Source organism: Abramis brama, assembly GCF_963993115.1.
Source record: "Abramis brama genome assembly, chromosome: 15".
In the NCBI taxonomy this organism is placed as follows: domain Eukaryota; kingdom Metazoa; phylum Chordata; class Actinopteri; order Cypriniformes; family Leuciscidae; genus Abramis; species Abramis brama.
The window spans coordinates 33,282,812-33,306,557 of NC_139977.1; the positions used below are offsets into that span (position 1 = coordinate 33,282,812).

The 23,746-nt window shown below is 39.0% G+C and overlaps 1 protein-coding gene across 4 annotated transcripts in view; it reads right to left on the minus strand.

Moving 5' to 3' along the window:
• Positions 1 to 16,731: 16,731 nt before the first annotated feature.
• The window catches only part of wdr7 (WD repeat domain 7), a 113,236-nt gene continuing 106,221 nt past the window's right edge, over positions 16,732 to 23,746 (minus strand). For all 4 annotated transcript variants that reach the window (XM_084136444.1, XM_084136442.1, XM_084136443.1 and 1 more), the window contains 2 exons: positions 23,529 to 23,633; positions 16,732 to 18,946 (listed from right to left, as the gene is read on the minus strand). In XM_084136444.1, coding sequence (XP_083992570.1) covers positions 18,743 to 18,946; positions 23,529 to 23,633 — 309 coding nt within the window. In that variant the 3' untranslated portion in view covers positions 16,732 to 18,742. The remainder of the gene's footprint in view (positions 18,947 to 23,528; positions 23,634 to 23,746) is intronic.

The following is a 23,746-nucleotide window of genomic DNA, read 5'->3' on the forward strand; positions in this document are numbered from 1 at the left end:
TGAAAGCGCTATATAAATGCCAGATTCTATTCTATTCTATTCTACACACAGAGAGAGAGAGAGAGTGAGAGAGACAGAGAGAGCGATAGAGACAGAGAGAGAGTTAGAGCGAGAGAGACAGAGAGAGAGAGAGCGAGAGAGATACACAGAGAGAGAGAGAGAGAGAGAGGAGAGAGAGAGAGCGAGAGAGGTCCACATTGCCATTAGCCAGCCAAAGTGTAATAGACAACAATTAGGATCCCTATTTCCTGTAGTTTCCTGTTGGCCGGCCGATCTGTGGCAGATGTTTGCTTGATACCTGGATAAATAATTCACTGAGAGAGAAGTCTGCTGTCTGCGCTCGCCTTATAAAGGAAGTGCATATTTCAGACTTAAGTGCAGCTTTAAGAGTAGACAATCCTGAACGCCTCGCCGGAAAACACGCCGGTGCTTGTGACTCTGAGTCCAGACACATGAATGAACACGGAAGAGACAAAACTAGACCAGATCTAGAGCTCACCTGTACAGGCTGGTGTATGTTTCATAAACCCTTTCATAACCTCAAAAACTGATGAAAAAATTCATACATACTAACATAAATTAATAAAAATATATAAATACACACACACAAATATATATATATGTGTGTGTGTTTGTATATACAATATATATTGTAAGGTATAATCTAGTTATTTAAATGTTTTACCATGTATTCATTTTATATTATTTTATATAAATATAGTACTGTCAAATCAATTCATCGCAATTAAATCACATCTATTGTAAAAGTTTGAAATATACAATATGTGTGTGTGTGTAGTATCCTTTATATACATACACACATTAATATACAGTAAGGAAAATAAGTATTTGAACACCCTGCTATTTTGCAAGTTCTCCCACTTAGAAATCATGGAGGGGTCTGAAATTGTCATCGTAGGTGCATGTCCACTGTGAGAGACATATTCTAAAAAAAAAAAAATCCAGAAATCACAATGCATGATTTTTTAACTATTATTTGTATGATACAGCTGCAAATAAGTATTTGAACACCTGAGAAAATCAATGTTAATATTTGGTACAGTAGCCTTTGTTTGCAATTACAGAGGTCAAACGTTCCTGTAGTTTTTCACCAGGTTTGCACACACTGCAGGAGGGATTTTGGCCCACTCCTCCACACAGATCTTCTCTAGATCAGTCAGGTTTCTGGGCTGTCGCTGAGAAACACGGAGTTTGAGCTCCCTCCAAAGATTCTCTATTGGGTTTAAGTCTGGAGACTGGCTAGGCCACGCCAGAACCTTGATATGCTTCTTACAGAGCCACTCCTTGGTTATCCTGGCTGTGTGCTTCGGGTCATTGTCATGTTGGAATGCCTCAACCCATCTTCAATGCTCTAACTGAGGGAAGGAGGTTGTTCCCCAAAATCTCGCAATACATGGCCCCGGTCATCCTCTCCTTAATACAGTGCAGTCGCCCTGTCCCATGTGCAGAAAAACACCCCCAAAGCATGATGCTACCACCCCCATGCTTCACAGTAGGGATGGTGTTCTTGGGATGGTACTCATCATTCTTCTTCCTCCAAACACGTTTAGTGGAATTATGACCAAAAAGTTCTATTTTGGTCTCATCTGACCACATGACTTTCTCCCATGACTCCTCTGGATCATCCAAATGGTCATTGGCAAACTTAAGACGGGCCTTGACATGTGCTGGTTTAAGCAGGGGAACCTTCCGTGCCATGCATGATTTCAAACCATGACGTCTTAGTGTATTACCAACAGTAACCTTGGAAACGGTGGTGCCAGCTCTTTTCAGGTCATTGACCAGCTCCTCCCGTGTAGTTCTGGGCTGATTTCTCACCTTTCTTAGGATCATTGAGACCCCACGAGGTGAGATCTTGCATGGAGCCCCAGTCCGAGGGAGATTGACAGTCATGTTTAGCTTCTTCCATTTTCTAATGATTGCTCCAACAGTGGACCTTTTTTCACCAAGCTGCTTGGCAATTTCCCCGTAGCCCTTTCCAGCCTTGTGGAGATGTACAATTTTGTCTCTAGTGTCTTTGGACAGCTCTTTGGTCTTGGCCATGTTAGTGGTTGGATTCTTACTGATTGTATGGGGTGGACAGGTGTCTTTATGCAGCTAACGACCTCAAACAGGTGCATCTAATTTAGGATAATAAATGGAGTGGAGGTGGAGATTTTAAAGGCAGACTAACAGGTCTTTGAGGGTCAGAATTCTAGCTGATAGACAGGTGTTCAAATACTTATTTGCAGCTGTATCATACAAATAAATAGTTAAAAAATCATACATTGTGATTTCTGGATTTTTTTTTTTTAGAATATGTCTCTCACAGTGGACATGCACCTACGATGACAATTTCAGACCCCTCCATGATTTCCAAGTGGGAGAACTTGCAAAATAGCAGGGTGTTCAAATACTTATTTTCCTCACTGTATATGTGTGCTGTCAAATTGATTAAACGCATCTAACACACGTTTATATATATATATATATATATATATATATATATATATATATATATATATATATATATTATATTATATTTATATATTTATATATATATATACACACACATACATACATACATACATACACACACACACACATGTATATATAGTCCTATCATATTATAAGAATATTTAGACTTATATTTTTTAATATATAATTTATATTATTAGTACAATTATTATTAATAATATTCTTAATAAATACTTAAATATTTACAGTTTGTCTTAAATGTAAAATGTATGTCTCAAAATTAAAATATTGCAGCTATTTCTGCTGTCTATCGGTTAGCAGCATCTAATTTTCAGACACTGCAAAAATGTATTACATGAAAAAAAAAAAAATTACTTAAAAAAAAAAAATCTGCAATGACTTAAAATGACCAGCAAACGTGCTTCTGAAATCCAGCCGCTGGAGTGACCAAACATATTCATCACGTGATCTTGATTTGAGAGGCGTATTCAAATTCTTGTCCAATTAAATGCTTTCTAGAATAAGCTGCCTAGAACAAGCAAGGTTCACATCTGTGACATTGGCTATTGAGAAAAATCTATTGGCTATTGAGAAAAAACATCAACATTAAATATCAGGAAAGAAAACTGCACTTATGGAGTCATTTAATGGGAAACTCCTGACCACAAACTACAGCAATGCAGCCTCCAGTCTGTCTAAAGCAGACCTTCATATTCAGAGCGTTGATGCCACTGAGAGTTTGACTTCGAGATAAATTGCCGCCATGATTTAAATATGCAGTAATTACATGCATTTGCATGTTCAGCAATCAGGCTGGAAAATGATGAATAATATTTTGCACATAAATTTGATTGATGAGTTTTACACGCTGTGTCACGATAATAGAGTGAATTCCAATATGGCTCAAAAGTAGAGCAAACACACATTCACGCACACACCCACATACATACACACTCACGCGCACACACATACACATGCACGCGCACACACACACGCACATACACTCACACTCTCACACACACACTCACACATATGCACGCACACACTCACACATATGCATGCACTCACACGCACTCACACACACACTCACACACACTCACTCACTCACACACACACACACACTCACTCACTCACTCACTCACTCACACACACACTCGCACATACACTCTTAGTGTAACCAGGAAACCTCCTCTTGCAATGATGCCTAAATAAGTGCAGCTCGAGCGATGGACGCCGCTGACCCCTGCGCTCTTCACTCGAGCATGATGGGATTACGAGTGCAGTTCATGTGGAGGTTAGAGATAAATAGAGGGAGGGGCACCGTTTTAATTCACCTCGCCCCCATCTGAGATCTTCTGACCTCTCAACTCTGGCCTTTGACCTCTGAGTGGACAGAGGAAGTAGAAAAGAGGTCACTTCATTGTTAACACAGATTAAAACAAAGAAACTAACTGTACAAATACATATATATATGCAGTGTACAAGTAGAAATAAATGCGCTAACTGCAAGAAATCTCATGTGAGACATTAAATTAAATTATTAAATTAAAACACAAATCTATTTTTTTTTGTGCAAATTTATATTATCAAAACACATGCAGATTAATGATATTATTATTAAAACCAAAATAAATAGTGGCTGTCAGCTTGTACATATCAATGCATCCCTAACCTCCTCCTTTATTTTGTGCTCTCTCTCTTTCACACACACGCAAACACACTCACACTCACACACAGACACACACACACTCACTCATTCACACACACACACACACACACACACACACACACACACACACACACACACACACTCATTCACTCACTCACACACACACGCACACACATACAGTGGTGGGTGGCCCTGGCTGCAGTATGTTAGGGGAGGGGCCTGTATGCTAATTAAATGTGACCCTGCGTGTGGAGGTCACGCCCCTAACAGAGGCACAAACTAAACCGTTCCGCTCCGCCTCCTGCTGTCTGTCTCTGAACATCATCTCGGCTGTATCTCAACATATACACACTTCATACACACATTCACATGAAAACACACGGGTGGACTGTGAATCACACAAAGCTGCTGGTCAGTTTGTGTTTTAATCTTAGTGAAAGCCCTCTTGTTTACCCTTTCCAGTGCACTACAAATCTTGATCTCTGGGGTCACGACCTCTGACCTGCCCATCACTGTAGCTCGAAAATCAAATGATCCCCATAATGCAAATAAAACATTTTAGAATGAGTCACAATAACATACAGTGAGAGAGATATGTTGATGCTTAGGCATTGCAAGGCTAGTTTTTATCAGCCCAATAAAGTAAAATTTAAGTCTGAGTGGAAACAAAATTACTTTATAAAAATACTAACTTTTTTTTTTACAGTCTTCTAACCAGACATAACTCACAAAAATATTAACAGATTTTTTTATATTAAAATAATATATATATATATATATATATATATATATATATATATATATATATACACTCACCTAAAGGATTATTAGGAACACCATACTAATACTGTGTTTGACCCCCTTTCGCCTTCAGAACTGCCTTAATTCTACGTGGCATTGATTCAACAAGGTGCTGAAAGCATTTTTTAGAAATGTTGGCCCATATTGATAGGATAGCATCTTGCAGTTGATGGAGATTTGTGGGATGCACATTCAGGGCACGAAGCTCCCGTTCCACCACATCCCAAAGATGCTCTATTGGGTTGAGATCTGGTGACTGTGGGGGCCATTTTAATACAGTGAACTCATTGTCATGTTCAAGAAACCAATTTGAAATGATTCGAGCTTTGTGACATGGTGCATTATCCTGCTGGAAGTAGCCATCAGAGGATGGGTACATGGTGGTCATAAAGGGATGGACATGGTCAGAAACAATGCTCAGGTAGGCCGTGGCATTTAAACGATGCCCAATTGGCACTAAGGGGCCTAAAGTGTGCCAAGAAAACATCCCCCACACCATTACACCACCACCACCAGCCTGCACAGTGGTAACAAGGCATGATGGATCCATGTTCTCATTCTGTTTACGCCAAATTCTGACTCTACCATCTGAATGTCTCAACAGAAATCGAGACTCATCAGACCAGGCAACATTTTTCCAGTCTTCAACTGTCCAATTTTGGTGAGCTTGTGCAAATTGTAGCCTCTTTTTCCTATTTGTAGTGGAGATGAGTGGTACCCGGTGGAGTCTTCTGCTGTTGTAGCCCATCCGCCTCAAGGTTGTGTGTGTTGTGGCTTCACAAATGCTTTGCTGCATACCTCGGTTGTAACGAGTGGTTATTTCAGTCAAAGTTGCTCTTCTATCAGCTTGAATCAGTCGGCCCATTCTCCTCTGACCTCTAGCATCAACAAGGCATTTTCGCCCACAGGACTGTCGCATACTGGATGTTTTTCCCTTTTCACACCATTCTTTGTAAACCCTAGAAATGGTTGTGCGTGAAAATCCCAGTAACTGAGCAGATTGTGAAATACTCAGACCGGCCCGTCTGGCACCAACAACCATGCCACGCTCAAAATTGCTTAAATCACCTTTCTTTCCCATTCTGACATTCAGTTTGGAGTTCAGGAGATTGTCTTGACCAGGACCACACCCCTAAATGCATTGAAGCAACTGCCATGTGATTGGTTGATTAGATAATTGCATTAATGAGAAATTGAACAGGTGTTCCTAATAATCCTTTAGGTGAGTGTATATATATATATATATAATATATATAATATATAATTATTAAAATTAATTTAATTTTATATATTTCACAATTTTCTGTATAATATTATTCTATAATATTCTGTATTAAATAATATGTACAGTATTTAATAAAATAATGAAAATGTGTGTGTATATATATATATATATATACACACACTTTTAAAACTACACTTTTTAATGTGTACATAAAAGTTGCATGTTGTCTTTTATCACTGTCGTGAATAAGCTCTAATCACAAATCAGATGTTTATATATATAGTCCACAAGACAAAATTACATATTTATAGAATAATAATTTATAAAATAATTCATAAAAATTTGCCAGTTCAAAAGTGTAAATACATTTGATCCTTAATACTGTCTTTAAACTTAAAAAAAAAAAATTGTTAACATTTTGCAGCTTCTTAATTCTACAGTAAAATGTGTCTATTAACATACTCAGTATTTTATGAGTTTTGTTGAGGATGCTGATGATAAATAAATAAAAGGACAGTTCTGAGAGATCCAATTCTCTTTTCTCTTTCGCCAAAGTGTTGGTAATGGCAGGTTTTAAAAGCCAAGCTGTCGTCCAGTGACTTTTACTATTTTGCAGGCGCACTCAGGTCGTTAAAGATCCTTTCAGTGGGCAAATAGGATTACAGACTGTTTTAAAGCTTCGAGCGACATCTGCCCGTCATAAAGCCTGTTCTCCATGTGCTCCCCGACCCCCCGCCACACTGACCACTGCATCAAAGAGAGCGCACACACACACACACACACACACACACACCTGCTGGACGTATCGGCATTCCTCCTGACACACTGCTTAACTAAAGTCTGGTTAAACTACATGACTGTTCAACACCAGAAACATCACCTGACCACTCAAGCTCATATGAATATTCATAGGGAAAACACCAATAATCCTGCGATATGCCGAATGAATTTATAACAAAATATTAAATATTAAATATTGTGTTATATACAAAATATAACAAATATTTTCCATGCAAAGTCGAATATGATCTTATATAAAACACTTACTGAATCTGATACCTCAGTATAAAGCACACACAAGCGAAGGCATGCTAACACACACACACACACACTCTCACACACACACACACACACACACACACACACACACACACACACACACACACACACACACACACTCACTCATACACACTCACTCACTCTCACACACACAAATACACACACTGTCACTCACTCATACACACACACACTCACACACACAATCACTCACTCTCACATACACACAAATACACACACTGTCACTCACACATACACTCTCACTCTCACACACACACACACACACACACACACACCAGGGTTATTATAGTTTTGCATTTTTCATTAGTTTTTATTTTTATTTCGTTTTGACTTTTTGTTTTCAAATTCAGTTTAGTTTTAATTAGTTTTTAAAGTGGGTTTGCTAGTTTAGTTTAGTTTTTATTTTTTGTAATTTGGGTTATTTGTCAGGGGCAAGATTCAAAAAGGTCAGAAAAAGTATTGTGTAATAATAACTCAACAAAAACACCATACAATTCTATAAAAAAATTCACACCCCATTGAAATTCCTTTACCTCTTACAAAATCCACACGCCGTACCAAAAATCTACACATCTTCTATACAGAATTCACACCCTATACAAATACGTTACCACAGCTGTACAATTTTAACACCCCATACTAAATTTACCCTATACAGTCAATAGCCTACTCATCTGGATTGAAGCAGCAAACATTCAGTGTAAAAGTAAAAAAAATGACATAACATTATTTAATATTTGAATCACAGCTTATATAGTGTTTTGACATCAACAACCACAACCAAAAAGTGCATTTTACCTCAAACTTGCGAGTAGTTAAGTTTCTAAAGAAGGCGCAATCGCTTCTCGGGTCGACATTAACACACTGACAAAATTACAGTGAGGAAAATAAGTATTTGAACACCCTGCTATTTTGCAAGTTCTCCCACTTGGAAATCATGGAGGGGTCTGAAATTGTCATCGTAGGTGCATGTCCACTGTGAGAGACATAATCTAAAAAAAAAAATCCAGAAATCACAATATATGATTTTTTAACTATTTATTTGTATGATACAGCTGCAAATAAGTATTTGAACACCTGTCTATCAGCTAGAATTCTGACCCTCAAAGACCTGTTAGTCTGCCTTTAAAATGTCCACCTCCACTCCATTTATTATCCTAAATTAGATGCACCTGTTTGAGGTCGTTAGCTGCATAAAGACACCTGTCCACCCCATACAATCAGTAAGAATCCAACTACTAACATGGCCAAGACCAAAGAGCTGTCCAAAGACACTAGAGACAAAATTGTACACCTCCACAAGGCTGGAAAGGGCTACGGGGAAATTTCCAAGCAGCTTGGTGAAAAAAGGTCCACTGTTGGAGCAATCATTAGAAAATGGAAGAAGCTAAACATGACTGTCAATCTCCCTCGGACTGGGGCTCCATGCAAGATCTCACCTCGTGGGGTCTCAATGATCCTAAGAAAGGTGAGAAATCAGCCCAGAACTACACGGGAGGAGCTGGTCAATGACCTGAAAAGAGCTGGGACCACCGTTTCCAAGGTTACTGTTGGTAATACACTAAGACGTCATGGTTTGAAATCATGCATGGCACGGAAGGTTCCCCTGCTTAAACCAGCACATGTCAAGGCCCGTCTTAAGTTTGCCAATGACCATTTGGATGATCCAGAGGAGTCATGGGAGAAAGTCATGTGGTCAGATGAGACCAAAATAGAACTTTTTGGTCATAATTCCACTAAACGTGTTTGGAGGAAGAAGAATGATGAGTACCATCCCAAGAACACCATCCCTACTGTGAAGCATGGGGGTGGTAGCATTATGCTTTGGGGGTGTTTTTCTGCACATGGGACAGGGCGACTGCACTGTATTAAGGAGAGGATGACCGGGGCCATGTATTGCGAGATTTTGGGGAACAACCTCCTTCCCTCAGTTAGAGCATTGAAGATGGGTCGAGGCTGGGTCTTCCAACATGACAATGACCCGAAGCACACAGCCAGGATAACCAAGGAGTGGCTCTGTAAGAAGCATATCAAGGTTCTGGCGTGGCCTAGCCAGTCTCCAGACATAAACCCAATAGAGAATCTTTGGAGGGAGCTCAAACTCCGTGTTTCTCAGCGACAGCCCAGAAACCTGACTGATCTAGAGAAGATCTGTGTGGAGGAGTGGGCCAAAATCCCTCCTGCAGTGTGTGCAAACCTGGTGAAAAACTACAGGAAACGTTTGACCTCTGTAATTGCAAACAAAGGCTACTGTACCAAATATTAACATTGATTTTCTCAGGTGTTCAAATACTTATTTGCAGCTGTATCATACAAATAAATAGTTAAAAAATCATACATTGTGATTTCTGGATTTTTTTTTTTAGATTATGTCTCTCACAGTGGACATGCACCTACGATGACAATTTCAGACCCCTCCATGATTTCTAAGTGGGAGAACTTGCAAAATAGCAGGGTGTTCAAATACTTATTTTCCTCACTGTATATTCAGAATTTAAAATATTTTAATACCACTTTTTAATGTGTGATTGTGTAAAAGGTGTTCACGAGATAGAGATACCAACCTTTCGCGAACTTGCTTTCAACGTCGAACGAACACCCGTTCTCATGGAGACGCGGTGTGCACGGAGGGGCTGTGTGTGTGTGTGTCATGGTGTGTGTGTGTGTGTGTGTGTGCGCGCGTGCATGTGAGAGACGCATGAGTGACAGAGAGACGGAGGGAGAGCAGGGAAAGGAAATGCAGCTGAACGAATACGGCGCGTGTTTTAAATAGCGTTAAAAAATGAAAGACCTTGACAAAGACGAAAACTAAGGACATTTACTCTATAATTTTATTTTATTTTAGTTAGTTTTGCCAAACACACATTACAGTTTTAGTTAGTTATCGTTTTTTTGTAATGCCTCGTTTTTATTTTTATTTCAGTTAACGACAATGTTTTTTCCCACCTAGTTTTCGTTTTTTCGTTCGTTTTCGTTAACGATTATAACCTTGACACACACACACTCAATCACTCACTCTCACACACACACACAAATACACACACTGTCACTCACTCATACACTCACTCTCACACTCACACACACACACACACACACACACACACACACACTGTCACTCGCTCACACACTCACACACACTCTCACTCACTCACTCACACACACACACACACACACACACACACACACACTCAGTCACTCTCACACACACACACACACACTCACTCACTCACTCACTCACTCTCACACACATCCAAAATTTCAATGCAGACCTCCTCCGCGCCGGAACATCAGTCACTGCAGACGAGCCTTCAGCATCACCGCCGTCACCATGACGACCGCAGCTTCTTCCCCTCGACTAATGAACCGACGGCGCCTGAACAAGAGAAAAGGGTCAGAAACGAGGGAGAGATGAAGTGAAGGAGAGCGCTGCGCATCGATCGCCTGTGTTCGCGGACTGTAAAATGGTTTGGGGGGGAAGGGGGTGAGAAATGAACGTCAGGCACTGCAGCTTCGACAAAGGTCAGAGGTCACCGTCACCTTGGGCTCTGACTGAAACTGACCCTCTGGACACTGACCATCACCGGATCAGGATCTGCTGCGGTGGGATTGATTAGCGGTGTGTGTGTGTGTGTTAATCAGGTGGACTGATGGTCTCTACACCGACCCGCCTCTCACTCACTACAGCTCATCTGAACTAGATCAGGTTAATGAGTCAGTCTTTACAGACAGACGGGAGTGAACATATTACAGTAACACACACACACACGTTTAGCTAGTTCTCTAAATGGGTCTAAATACCATAGACACTGAATTTAAAGCTAATCACAAAACTAAAAGAAAAGGAAACTCTTTTGATTTGTGAATCATTTTTCCTATCCACATTATTCTTACGCCACATGACGCTTTGCGCGAATTATGGGTGTAACTTCCGTTAAGCTGTAAACAATCAGTGAAACGCTCGCTATGAACGCAATACGTTAAAAAAGTGTCACAATGAGATGACATTAATCTACTCGCCCTTCAACCATCGAACATTGAAAGGAAATTTAAAAGTGTAAAAGCATCAACAAGGTACTTTAAACAGATCAAATAACCCCAAGAGCACGAGTCTTTGGTTAAATATCACTGTAGTAATATATATATTGTGTATCTTATGTTGCCTTAATCAGAATTGTTCATTAACGTCAGCATTGCGTGATGTTATTTCAAAGTGATTTCCGTCATTTTGACAGATTATAAATTGCATTTGCCTGTGAAAACAAACCTGGAAACAAAGAGACGTGAGGATTTGAGGAGAATAACGAGAGATTCTTCTGCATTCCAGTGAATTATTAATGGAATATATCACAATTAAATTCGGGAGAACAGACCACAAATGTGCAGTATATGTTGTCCTTCTTCATTCTTTTACAGCGGATTGCAAAGGGGGAAAGAAAATAGTCACGAGGAAAAGAAAGCAGCGACTTGCCATAGATATTCTCGTTATAACACGTCACGTTAAAATACCAAGTGTATCGTTATTCTCATCAAGGGAAACTGACGATCAGCTTTATTTGTAGGGCAACTTTATGATTTGAAATGATTCGTTTTAGTCTTTTTGAATGGAAGTTCCCCAAACCGGAAGTGCGACCCATAATTCAACACGCAGTAAACTCGTCAGGAATAAGGCGGATATGGGGATCGTTTCATATCCACATATAACGTGATCTGCACAGACTCGGTGTGTGTGTGTGTGGCATTTGTGCATATTGAGCCTTCAAATATTAAACACACACTCACACACCTCAAACTCTCACACACACACAACTCGCTCTCAAACACACACACACTCTCTCACACTCACACAAAACTCACACTCAAACATACTCTCTCACACACACACACTCACTCACATACACACACACACACACACTCTCTCACACTCACATACACACTCTTTCTCTCACACACACAATCGAACTCATACACACACGAACACACTCTCTCTCACACACACACACACACACTCAAACTCATACATTCTCTTACACACACAAACTCAAACTCATACACTCTTACACACACGAACACAAACTCACACTCTCTCTCTCTCTCTCTCTCTCTCACACACACACACACACACAGAGAGAGTCTTTATTAGTGTATATTGATTTTACCCCTCAGCGCTGCCGTACAGTGAGAGCATCAGAAACACACAGTCAAAGGTCAGAGTTCAACCTGGACTCCATATTAGTGTCACGTCAGTCTCCGGGTCGAGTGTGTTTCTTCTCAGCTGGTGAGATGGACTGCAGTGCATTCTGGGTCACAGATTACATGAACCAGACGATCAGATCTCGATACACTGAACAGTGGCAACACTCTAGTAACGTGACAGCGAGTTTAGCAAGGGCAAAACAGCACTCGCACTTCTGCACAGAATGTAAAAATAAAATTAATTAATGCAAAATAAACCACATGAATTAAACAAGTTAATTAAACCACAGATTAATGAGTTGGATTAATTGGACAGAACAGCTGTGAAGTATTGACATTATTTTCTCCGGTGGGAGATGAACTTCAATTAATGATGATTGGACTATTTTTTTCTGATTGACTTATTTAAAAAAACAAAAAACTTTTGGGTGTTTAAACTAGCAAACCAAACTAGCTTTGAGCTGCTGATATCTGCTAATAAAGCATAATGAATTAATTAATAAAGACAACACAATAAAATTGCAGTAAAATGTTTAACTCTGAGCTGTTGATATCTACAAAAAATCTAAATAAATAAAATCAACAAAATAAAAAAATTGCAATAAAATATTTGACCTTTTGATATCTGCAAAAATATTAAATAAATAAATGTATTAAAAACATCAATTAAATGAAAAAGTAATAATGCTTTTGATATAAACATTCGATAGCAAAATTATTGAATAAATAAAATGAAAACAATAAAACTGCAATTAAATATTTTACTCTAAGCTGATATCTGCAAAAACATTTTAAATACATAAATAAAAGCAATAAAACAAAAAAATGGCTACACAAACAAAATAAAAAAATTGCAATGAAATATTTTACTTCTGTTGATATCTGCAAAAAATACTAAATAAATAAAAACAATTACATAAACAAATTTAATAATGCTTTTGATATAAACATTTGATAGCAAAATAATTGAATAAATAAAATGAAAACAATAAAACTGCAATAAAACATTTAACTCTTGAGTTGATATCTGCAAAAACAATTTAAATACATAAATAAAAGCAATAAAAATAAATTGCAACAAAATGTTTGACTTTTGAGCTGTTGGTATCTGCTATATATATATATATATATATATATATATATATATATATATATATATCAACAGCTCAAAAGTCAAACATTTTGTATATTCAGTATATATATATATATATATATATATATATATAAATATATATATATATACATAGACATTATTTTCTCTGATGGAAGAAAAACAACAGTTAATGACAATTAGTGAAATGTTGGATTCCAAGATGAGCAAGAAATGTCCCTGATTATCATTATTTACTCAAGAATCAGGGAATTCAAACATCACAGACAGAGCTTAGCTGATTGGCTGCCTGCTGTAATCTTCATCATCACCATCATCATCATCAATCACTTGAGTTAATTAGCTGCTCAGATGAGGTCTGAATTGCCTGATCTTCATTTCTCCTCCGCTGCGCTCTCAGAGCTTGTATTTTCACACTTAAAATGATGAATTCTCTCGCAGCGCGGATAACAGGCATAATATTTCAAACTGAAAGCGTTTTTGAGGACGTGCATCTGTTCTTACTGTCGTTTTGTGAATCTATGAACCGCCGTTCAGAGCATAACTGGTTTCTCGTGACCCTGAGAGGAATACAATCTCCACGAAAAGGCTTGAAAATGAAATCTTATTTATTCACTCCCAGAAAACCACATTACGCTGGACAGGAGCTGCAGGAGAGCGTTTGTCTGAGAGCGTCGAGACTGAAGTAAACTGATGCTCTCTATTAGAGCTGAAGGTCTGTTTGCATCGGGACAAACAAGCCTTAAAATCAAAACCATGCGCCCCTATGGACTCCTTCACCTGCTGTGCCAATATTGCACTATTTCTTTGTTCTGTAGGATTTTTTTTTTTCTGATTGTTTAAAATACCCACTGACTAATGAAAGTAGACCCAAGCTTTTGAATGCTTTAACCAGCAAACCAAACCAGTTCTGAGCTGCTGATATCTGCAAATAATATAAAAATAAATGAATGAATAAATAAATAAATACATTAAAAACAACAATAAAAAAGCTGCAAGAAAATGTTTTTGATATCTGCAAAAAGCAAAATGAATAAATACAATGAATACAACAAAAAATTTAAAACAAATACAACAAAATAAAAGTGTAATAACATTTTTCACTCTGAGCTTTTGATATCTGTAAAAAAGCCAAATTCCTCAACAAAAAACCCCAATAAAATTTTAAAAAATATATATGTTTCACTTTAAGCTGTTGATATCTGCAAAATAATAATTAAAAATAACAATAAAAAAATGTGCCTAAATGTTTGACTTTGGACTGTTGATATCTGCAGTTGTAATCGAAATTATTCAACCCCCATTGCAAATCAGGTTTATTGGCATAATTTACAGACTTTCAGCAGTTTGCAATGAACATATTAAACAGAAGTACTTGAAATAGCACAACACAACAAATGTTTCAAGCGGTTTCCCCAAATTCAACTGAAAATGCAACTTTTAATGACTTCTGCAGTCTCAAAATTATTCAACCCCCTGAATAGAATCCCTCACAACAGCACAAATCTGTGAAACAGTTGTTGCCTCAAGCACACCTGATGCAAGTAATCAAGGGCTTCATTAGCTGCACCAGGTGTGCTTGGGCTAGAACACACGAAATATCTGAACTGACTAGGTTTGTTGAGCGTCACATTTGACTGCATGTCAGAAATACGTCAAAAGAATGGTCCAAAAAGTTAAGAGAAGATTTCATTGCCCTGCACAAACAAGGAACAGGAGAAAAAAAGATAACGAAGGAACTAAATGTTCCTAGAGACACTGTTGGAAGCATAGTTTGGAAGTTTAAAGTTAAAGGATCAGTGGTTACTCTACTGGGACGGGGCAGAAAACGGAAGGTATCAACGGCTGCAACCAAATATCTGAGAAGGAAGGGTCAGAAAAACCCTTGAGTGACTGCAAAAGACCTGCAGCAAGACTTGGTGGAAACAGGCGTGTAATAAACGCATGCCAGAACACCAAGACATACACCACTACTAGCCAAAAGCACTCAAAAACTCAAAAAAGTGCTCAAAATCATATATATAAGCCATCAGTTTTGGGATTCTGTTCTATGGAGCGTTTAAAACAAAACTGGAACTTTTCAGCCTTATGGATCAGTGGTATGTCTGGAGGAAGAAGTGAAGCATATGCTGAAGAGAGCCTACAGTTCAGCATGGTGGATCAGTGATGCTCTGCGGCTGATTTATATCCTCTGGAAACCTGCAGCGTGTGGAAGGAGAGATGGATTTATTGAAGTATCAGGAAATCCTAAGAGAAACGTCATGCCGTCAGTGAGGAAGCAGAAGCTTGGACCTTCCAACAGGACAATGATCCAAAGCATACCTCAGATTTCACCAAGACTTGGTTGCAGAAGAAGTCACAGTCACCTGACTTGAAGCCCATAGAAAATCTCTGGTGGGGATTTGAAGAAGCCAGTTGCAGCACGATAACCCAAGAATATTCATGAATTGGAAGCCATTGCTCATTTACATTTATGCATTTGGCAGATGCATTTATCCAAAGTGACTTACATTGCATTTCAAGACACACATTTATATTCTTATCAGTTCTTGCTTTCCCTGGGAATCGAACCCATGACCTTGGCGTTGCAAGCACCAACGCTCTACTGTTTGAGCCTCAGGAAAGTTCATGAGGAACGGGCTCAGATTCCTCAGAAACGCTGCCAGAAGCTGCTGTCTGGTTATACATCTCGTTTGCAGCAGGTCAGAGCAGCACAAGGTTGTTCTACTGAGTACTAAAGATGCTTCTCATGGAGGAGCTGAATAATTTTGAGACTGCAGAAGTCATTAATAGTTGCATTTTCAGTTGAATTTGGGGAAACCACTCGAAACATTTGTTGTGTTGAGATAGATCAATTACTTTTGTTTTATTTGTTCATTGTAAACAGCTGAAAGTCTGTACATTTTGCCAATATACCTGATTTGCAATGGGGGTTGGATAATTTCGATTACAATTGTATATATTGACCATACTGTGTCAGATTTCCTGGTTTTCTGTGTATAGAGCAGTTATGTATTTGTACTGATCATCTAATTTGAATACAGTGGGACTCTTTCTCATGTGATACTGGTACATTTCTGCATTTCTCTTGCAAACAGGCCTTGAAACCCCAAATCGACACAGATATGCGTTTAGTGTTGCTCATGCTTTTGTGTGAATGAAACAAACACAAGCTGATGATTCTCACATTTACATTTATTAACACAATTACATAAGACTTTTTATCCAGTAACAGCATTAAAGCACAGCCTGATATAGTGAATGTTGAACAATTATTCCACGCACACACACACGCACGCACGCACACACACATACACGCACCTGTGGGTTTGAAGGTCTGGAACTACAAGTCTTGAGCGTTTCACATCTATAATCTATAGATAAAGCATTTTTATTTATTACCATTTACACAACGAGCCGCATCAAAGTCGCCCGTGACGGATCCGTGCAACACGGAAAGCGTGAACATCATACAGCAGCGAGAGAGAGGAAATAACTAATATATGCAGGGAGAAAATCAATCATCCTATGATTAGAATTTTGCGTCAGTTCACGGAAAGTTCAAGGACTTTTCCATTAGTCTAAACAGACACACAAGTCACATCATAGAAACAATCTCACACACACACTGATAGACACACACACACACACACACTCTCTTTCACAAAAACGAGACAGACCTTCATAATGGAGATGTTATTCTGAACTCAAATCTTTAAAAACTTTCTTTCGACTGGATTCTTAATAACTCATGTTTCAGGATAGCAATACACTATTGTCTCTCTGACGGAAGCATCGAGGGGAAAGTGTCTTTTATTTTCTCGCTCAGACTTGTGAAAAGCGTCAACTGTAGCCTGTTTTAGGACCATTAAGATTTAATTGCATATTCACACAAACACAATCATTACATTTTTTGTACTTTGATTATGATTATTTTGGAAAAAATCATATTAAAATTTATGCTGTTTTTAATTCAGTATAATTAATATAATTTATTTTTTAAATGTTTATCACCACATTACAGTATGAGAATGACTTTTATTTTACAGGGATGAGAATTTGAGCCCAGAAATGTGTTTAATTGTCACGTTTGGTCTGAAACTAAAAGTCTTGAGTGTTTCACATTTAATCTATAGATACACATTTTTATTTATTTCCATTTACACAACAATTCGAGACAAACAGAGGAAAAAGAGGAAATAAAAAAATATATAAATTATATTACACACATATTTATGCTATTTAATTCAGAATAATTAATTGTATTTATTTATTTGAATGTTTATTGATGCATTGCAGTTTAAGAATGACATTTCTAACAAGAATTTGAGCCTGGAAATGTGTTTAATTGTCATGAAAAAAAAAAGCAAAAAACCTTAATAGTCCTAAAATAGTTCTTTACACATATATATATATATTCCTTCTGATTTGGGGATGAAAATATATTCAGCAAAGAGTGTTTTCTTGAAATTCTGTTGCAGATGTACATCTTTTACACTGAAGTCGTCTGTATAACATATTCCTCTATCTCTCGCTCTGTGGATTACATCATCGGCGTGCAGCGGTGGGAAAGAAGCGAACACGACTGATGTTTTTACACGTGTTTCACACTAACCAGCGACTCACACAAACACAAACAGACAAAAGCAAACCGAAACATTTCACAGCTACACCACAAGCTCAAATAAAAACCATTCCTGAAAATAATTCCTATGATACACGATATCACGATATGATTCTAGTCATTCAGTGCGAATGATGATTCTTTGATTATAAATAATGTAATTTCTCAGAGTCGTTTCAGGAAGGGATCTTAAGACAATAACAAGTAAAAAGGGCCGTGAGTAAAATGCATGTCTGAGTGTGTTTGTATTTATTTATAAATCTGCACGTTTGCATGCAGCTGGAATGATAGAATAGATTCGGTGAATCAAGAGAGTGATTTTGAGTGAATAAAACAAGAAATAAACATATCAGCCTGTCCGACCAAAACCTCGCTTGACCTTCAAGCGCAAAAACACACGTAAACACATCTAAGTGACCTGCAGTCCTTTATCATCTCCATAAATAGTAAAAAAAAAAGGGAAATTACAAACACTATAAATAAAAAGAGGAATGAAACGGGTGTGGAGAGTGTAAACTGGATACAGTTGCCCGCTGGACACTAGGAAACGCGACCCTTGACCCCTCAGACCATGAAGCGATGCTCCTTGCCGTCGTGGGCCATGAGGATGACGTTGCGGTTGGAGGTCCAGATGAGACGGGCGAGTTTGAGGGCGTTCTGGGATCCGGGCGACGCCGGCTGGACCGGGGGAACCTGATAGGTTTTGATGCATCGGAGCTGAGGAGCAGAATTCAACATCCCGATGCTCCCTAACAGAGACGTGTTCATCTGAAACACACACACGGAGAGAGAGAGAGAGAGAGAGAGGGGGAGAGAGAGAGAGAGAGAGGGGGGGAGAGAGAGAGAGAGAGAGAGAGAGAGAGAGAGAGAGAGAGAGAGAGGTGTGTTAAGCCGGGTGCACACTGTGCGATTTATAATAGTCCTTTACGATTGTTGCTTGTCAGACTGTCCGAACATGATCATCGCTGTAAGCATTGTCACACTGTAACACCGTGTCCTAACCAGACACGATGCGATAAGATTCCAGCGACAAATAATTTGTCTGTCCACACTTGACACAACGCGACTGCGAAATGAGTCAAAATCAATCAAAACCCACAGCCAATCAGAAGAGTGTGTGGGCGGAGTCAGCCAATCAGAACAGTGTGTGGGCTGAGTCAGCCAATCAGAACAGTGTGTGGGCGGAGTCAGCCAATCAGAACAGTGTGTGGGCGGAGTCAGCCAATCAGAACAGTGTGTGGGCGGAGTCAGCCAATCAGAACAGTGAGTGGGCGGAGTCTCGCAGCACCAGAAAGTAATCTTGACGGCACTCGCAAGAAAGTGGATAAGTGCTACATAATCAAATTCACAAATATTACACCATTTAAACATTATTCAAACATATCGGCTACTGAGTTACTAAAACAATCTTTGTCAAAGAATACACTTGTTTGTTCACAGTTTGAACGTTCTTGTTTCCATTTGTTTCATTTCAAGATCTGAGGGGAATTATCCATCGTTGCTTTTACAGCTACAAAGCTGGAGCACTAAATGATATTCAGAGTCACATGACACGCTTTTAACATTAAATAAAGCACATAAACAGTACCTGAGATTATCATCGCCACACTTTGCGCAGAAAAATACAACCGTTTCTAAAGTAGAATCGTTGCGTGTCGCCGTCGCGGCTGGTTAGGACACACACTCTGATCAACATGGAAAAGAGGCATTTATTGCACGTTGCGTGTAGTTAGGACACGCTGTAAGATCTCAGTTGTCATTAATGTCAGACTGTTCGACAAAAAACTGACGCACGGAAGAAAACTTGTCCGGAGTTTTACAACAATCAATGATGTGTTCGGTGACAGTGAGCTTCATTACACGCGGGATTGAAATGGCGGCTACAAAGAAATCTCTAACGTTTATTTTGGTCATGCTTGTCTTGAAAAACGAAGACAATTTGACGGTGGTCGTAGGAGAATCACTGCAGGACTGAGAGTCAAATCTTCTGACACCACAAGAATTTCGTCTGAGGTCAAATTTGATCTCAACGGTCATTAATCAGCTGTCGGTGAACACGTCAAACTAACGATCAAAGACTTCAGATTTTAGCCAAGGATCAGAGGAATCTTTTAGGATTTTAAAAATGTGTCTCAGGCGGCCAAAATCGCAGTGTTCACTGGCTTTATTCAGAGTCTGAGAGGCCAGGACTCACACACACTCACTGCTGTGATCGTGTTTACTGGATGGACGTTGTGCTTCATTCAGAATTGATCTGAAAATGCAGGGCTCAACATAAAAAAAAAAAAAAAAAAAAACACTGGCCCCCGGGGCCAGTAGATCCGAGTTTTGCTGGCCCCTTCTATATTTTTACTGGCCCTGAAAGAAATATAAGGAAAAGCACTTTTCCATTAAACTGTATTTATTGTATACATTAGGATTAATCAATACAGCAAAGGGAGTACAGGAATTAAGAGAGAGCCCCTGGAGACATGCAAAAATAACCAAATTGTCATTGTAACTATGAATGGTTATTGCACTATGTATTATTTTTCCTGCAATGAACATAGGCTCGCCAACACGGAGAGAATGTGGTTTTCACAGGGATCCATTTTAATAAGAGATTCCACTTTTCCTTCTTTCTTCCCCTTAGCCCCTCCCCTTTCTCCCTCAGCGGTCCATTTTATTCACTGGACCTCCTCCTTTTTTTTGTAAGTAAGAGTTTTGCATACTTACCAAAAATGCTAAAAAGTAAACGTGTGATAGCGTGTTATAGGCTATAGGTCATGTTATAGACAGATATGAGGACGCTACTGCAACACGCATCACTGCAGATGAGCAGCTGAGCATGTATTCATTAAGCCAACGTGCAAACTATCGCAAATCAAAGTGAAAGTAAGTTGCAGACTCTTAACACACAATCATCATCATTAAAAGTAAAGAAACGAAATGATCTTACCAGGGCTGCTGCCGCTCTCTCTTTGATTTTGAAATTTTAGCTGATGATCAATAAAATGCAGCTCATATCTGTTGCTTTCGGTGACATGCACTCCATTAAATCTGCATATAGCGCGGGAATTGAAGATCGGATTTATATCCGTTTCTCGTATCAGCCCTGTTAGTTCTTTGACATTTTAACACGTTATAAATAACCTGAAGTAACATTGACACTCTTCGCGCCACTGTGTATGACGTTTGCTGTTTGTTTTGCTGATGCGCGGGCCAGTGACTGGCCAATCAACTAGCCCGACATACTCTTTTACTGGCCCCGGGCCATCGGGTCATCGCTTATGTCGAGCCCTGGAAAATGGCTCATTTGAAATTCAAATAAACAAACTTGAAAGATTTTGAAAGATAAAAAAATGCCTTGATGTGCAAAGACAGACAGACAGACATATAGACAGACAGACAGACAGAAAGATAGATAGATAAATAGACAGATAGTCATATATATATATATATACATACACACATACACACGCACACACACACACAGAAGTCCATGCGACGAACAACCGTATAAGGCAAAAAATAAAATAAAATTGAGATAACCATGTGACATGATTGTATGAGTGCCGTGTGTGTGTGTGTGTGTGTGTGGGTGGGGGTGGGGGTGGGGGGGGGGTGTTTGCACGACCAATACTCTGTTTTTTAAACTTTAAAATAGTCTCACGTGGAAAAAACCTTTATGTCCACTAACGAAAAATGGAGACGCCGGTTGCTTTCATGTCTGCTGCGGCAAAACCTCGGCAAAAAAAGGAGAGCAAACATGAACGAATGGAAAGACAGAGCAAGGAAGTCTTTAAGGCAGGGGTGCCCAATCCTGCTCCTGCCGATCGACTGTCCTGCACAGTTCATCTCCAACCCTAATCAAACACATCTGAAGCAACCAATTAAGGTCTTCAGGATCACTTGAAAATTAAAGGCAGGTGTGTTTGATTAGGGTTGGAGATGAACTGTGCAGGACAGTCGATCGGCAGGGGCAGGATTGGGCACCCCTGCTTTAAGGGATGCTGGGAAATGTGAACCGGAGAGGAGAGCTAAAACGAGGAAAAAGTCCACGAAAGAGGCGAGTGTAAGAACCGTATATGTACTAAGTATCTACCTAACGTTAGCGGTTACAGTCAGAGGGGCGTGTGGGCTACTGGGCGTCGTCTACTACAGTTCAGCTCACTCTGTTTAACGGGTCGAGTCACGAATGGGTCGAAATGAAAGCTGTACTCCTTATAACCACAGAGAAATGAATCGAAACGTTTTAGCTGCGTTTGATGTCCCTGTACTGTATTGTCTGTATTTGTTCTGTGATTTACGTTTGCAAAAAAAAAAAAAAAAAAAAAATTGGAAAGAAAGAAATGCTTATTATATTCTTTAAGGTTCTGTTACTGTATTAAAACTATGATAAAGGAATCAGATCTCCAGTGGTTTAAAGTGATATGATGAACTGGACTTATACTGTTATTCCACATTCCAGAAATGTAAATTACTCTACCTTTTTATTTTTAAGATTGACACTGAAAAATCTTATCTCATTAGAATTGGGAAGCTTTTGTTGTCTATCTTCAATAAAAATAAAAATATATAAAAGTCCAAATTAAAAAAAAAGTTTAATTTTAAACTTATATGGTTCTTCGTCTCAAGGCTTCATATATGTATTTACATTTATATCACTGGTTTGGAATGAAATTCAACTTGAATTGAGAGAGAGAGAGAGAAAGAGAGAGAGAAAGAGAGAGAGAGAGATGCCAGTAACACATGAGACTGCAAAAAACAGAGAAATCTGAACAAATATGACAAATCTGAAAATGAGATGATACCATGTAAGATAAGTGAAACACACACATACACAGGAAGATATAGAGTTCCCTCACACTGAGTCAGTCAGTCTACAAACCCTCAAAAAACATGACACACGCGCACACACACGTGTTCCTGTAGTGCTCCAGAGAGGGGTAGGGCTTCAGTGGTGTCAGACGGCCGGTCGCCCTCATCCCAGCCTGGGCAACGAGAGGACGCCTAAGGACCCTGAGGACTCCAGTGTTCATTAGCACACACACACACACACACCATTCAGACCGCCTGGTTTACCCTTACAGTAATGATACCATTAGCCTGGAAGACATTCTTACACACGCACACACACAGGAAGAGAAGACGACTTGACGGTGTTTCTGAAAGACCTGCTAAAGACAGGCGCTCACGAGAGAGTCTAAATACACACATCAGACTACTCTTATAGTTCTTCATGACTAAATTCTTATATATTTAACTCTTTTATTCATGGAATTTTTCAGCAATCTGCATGAATAGATTCAAAGACTGCATGAATAAAATGACTTCTTCAAGTCAGGGGTCAGAGGTCAGGGGTGTTTACCTGCCAGAATGAGATGTGGCTGTCAGCGTTGGAATAAGTGGCCAGGTAACGTCCGTCCGGGGCGAAGGAAACCGCTGTTATTGGTCCTTTATGCCCGTGAATATGCTGTGGAAATAAAAACAGGCACAGGTTTACGTATTCATTAAAATAGCATAATGTTTTACTCATTTTAATGGGCAATTATTTTCCTGATAATAGCATTATAAAATATAATATTT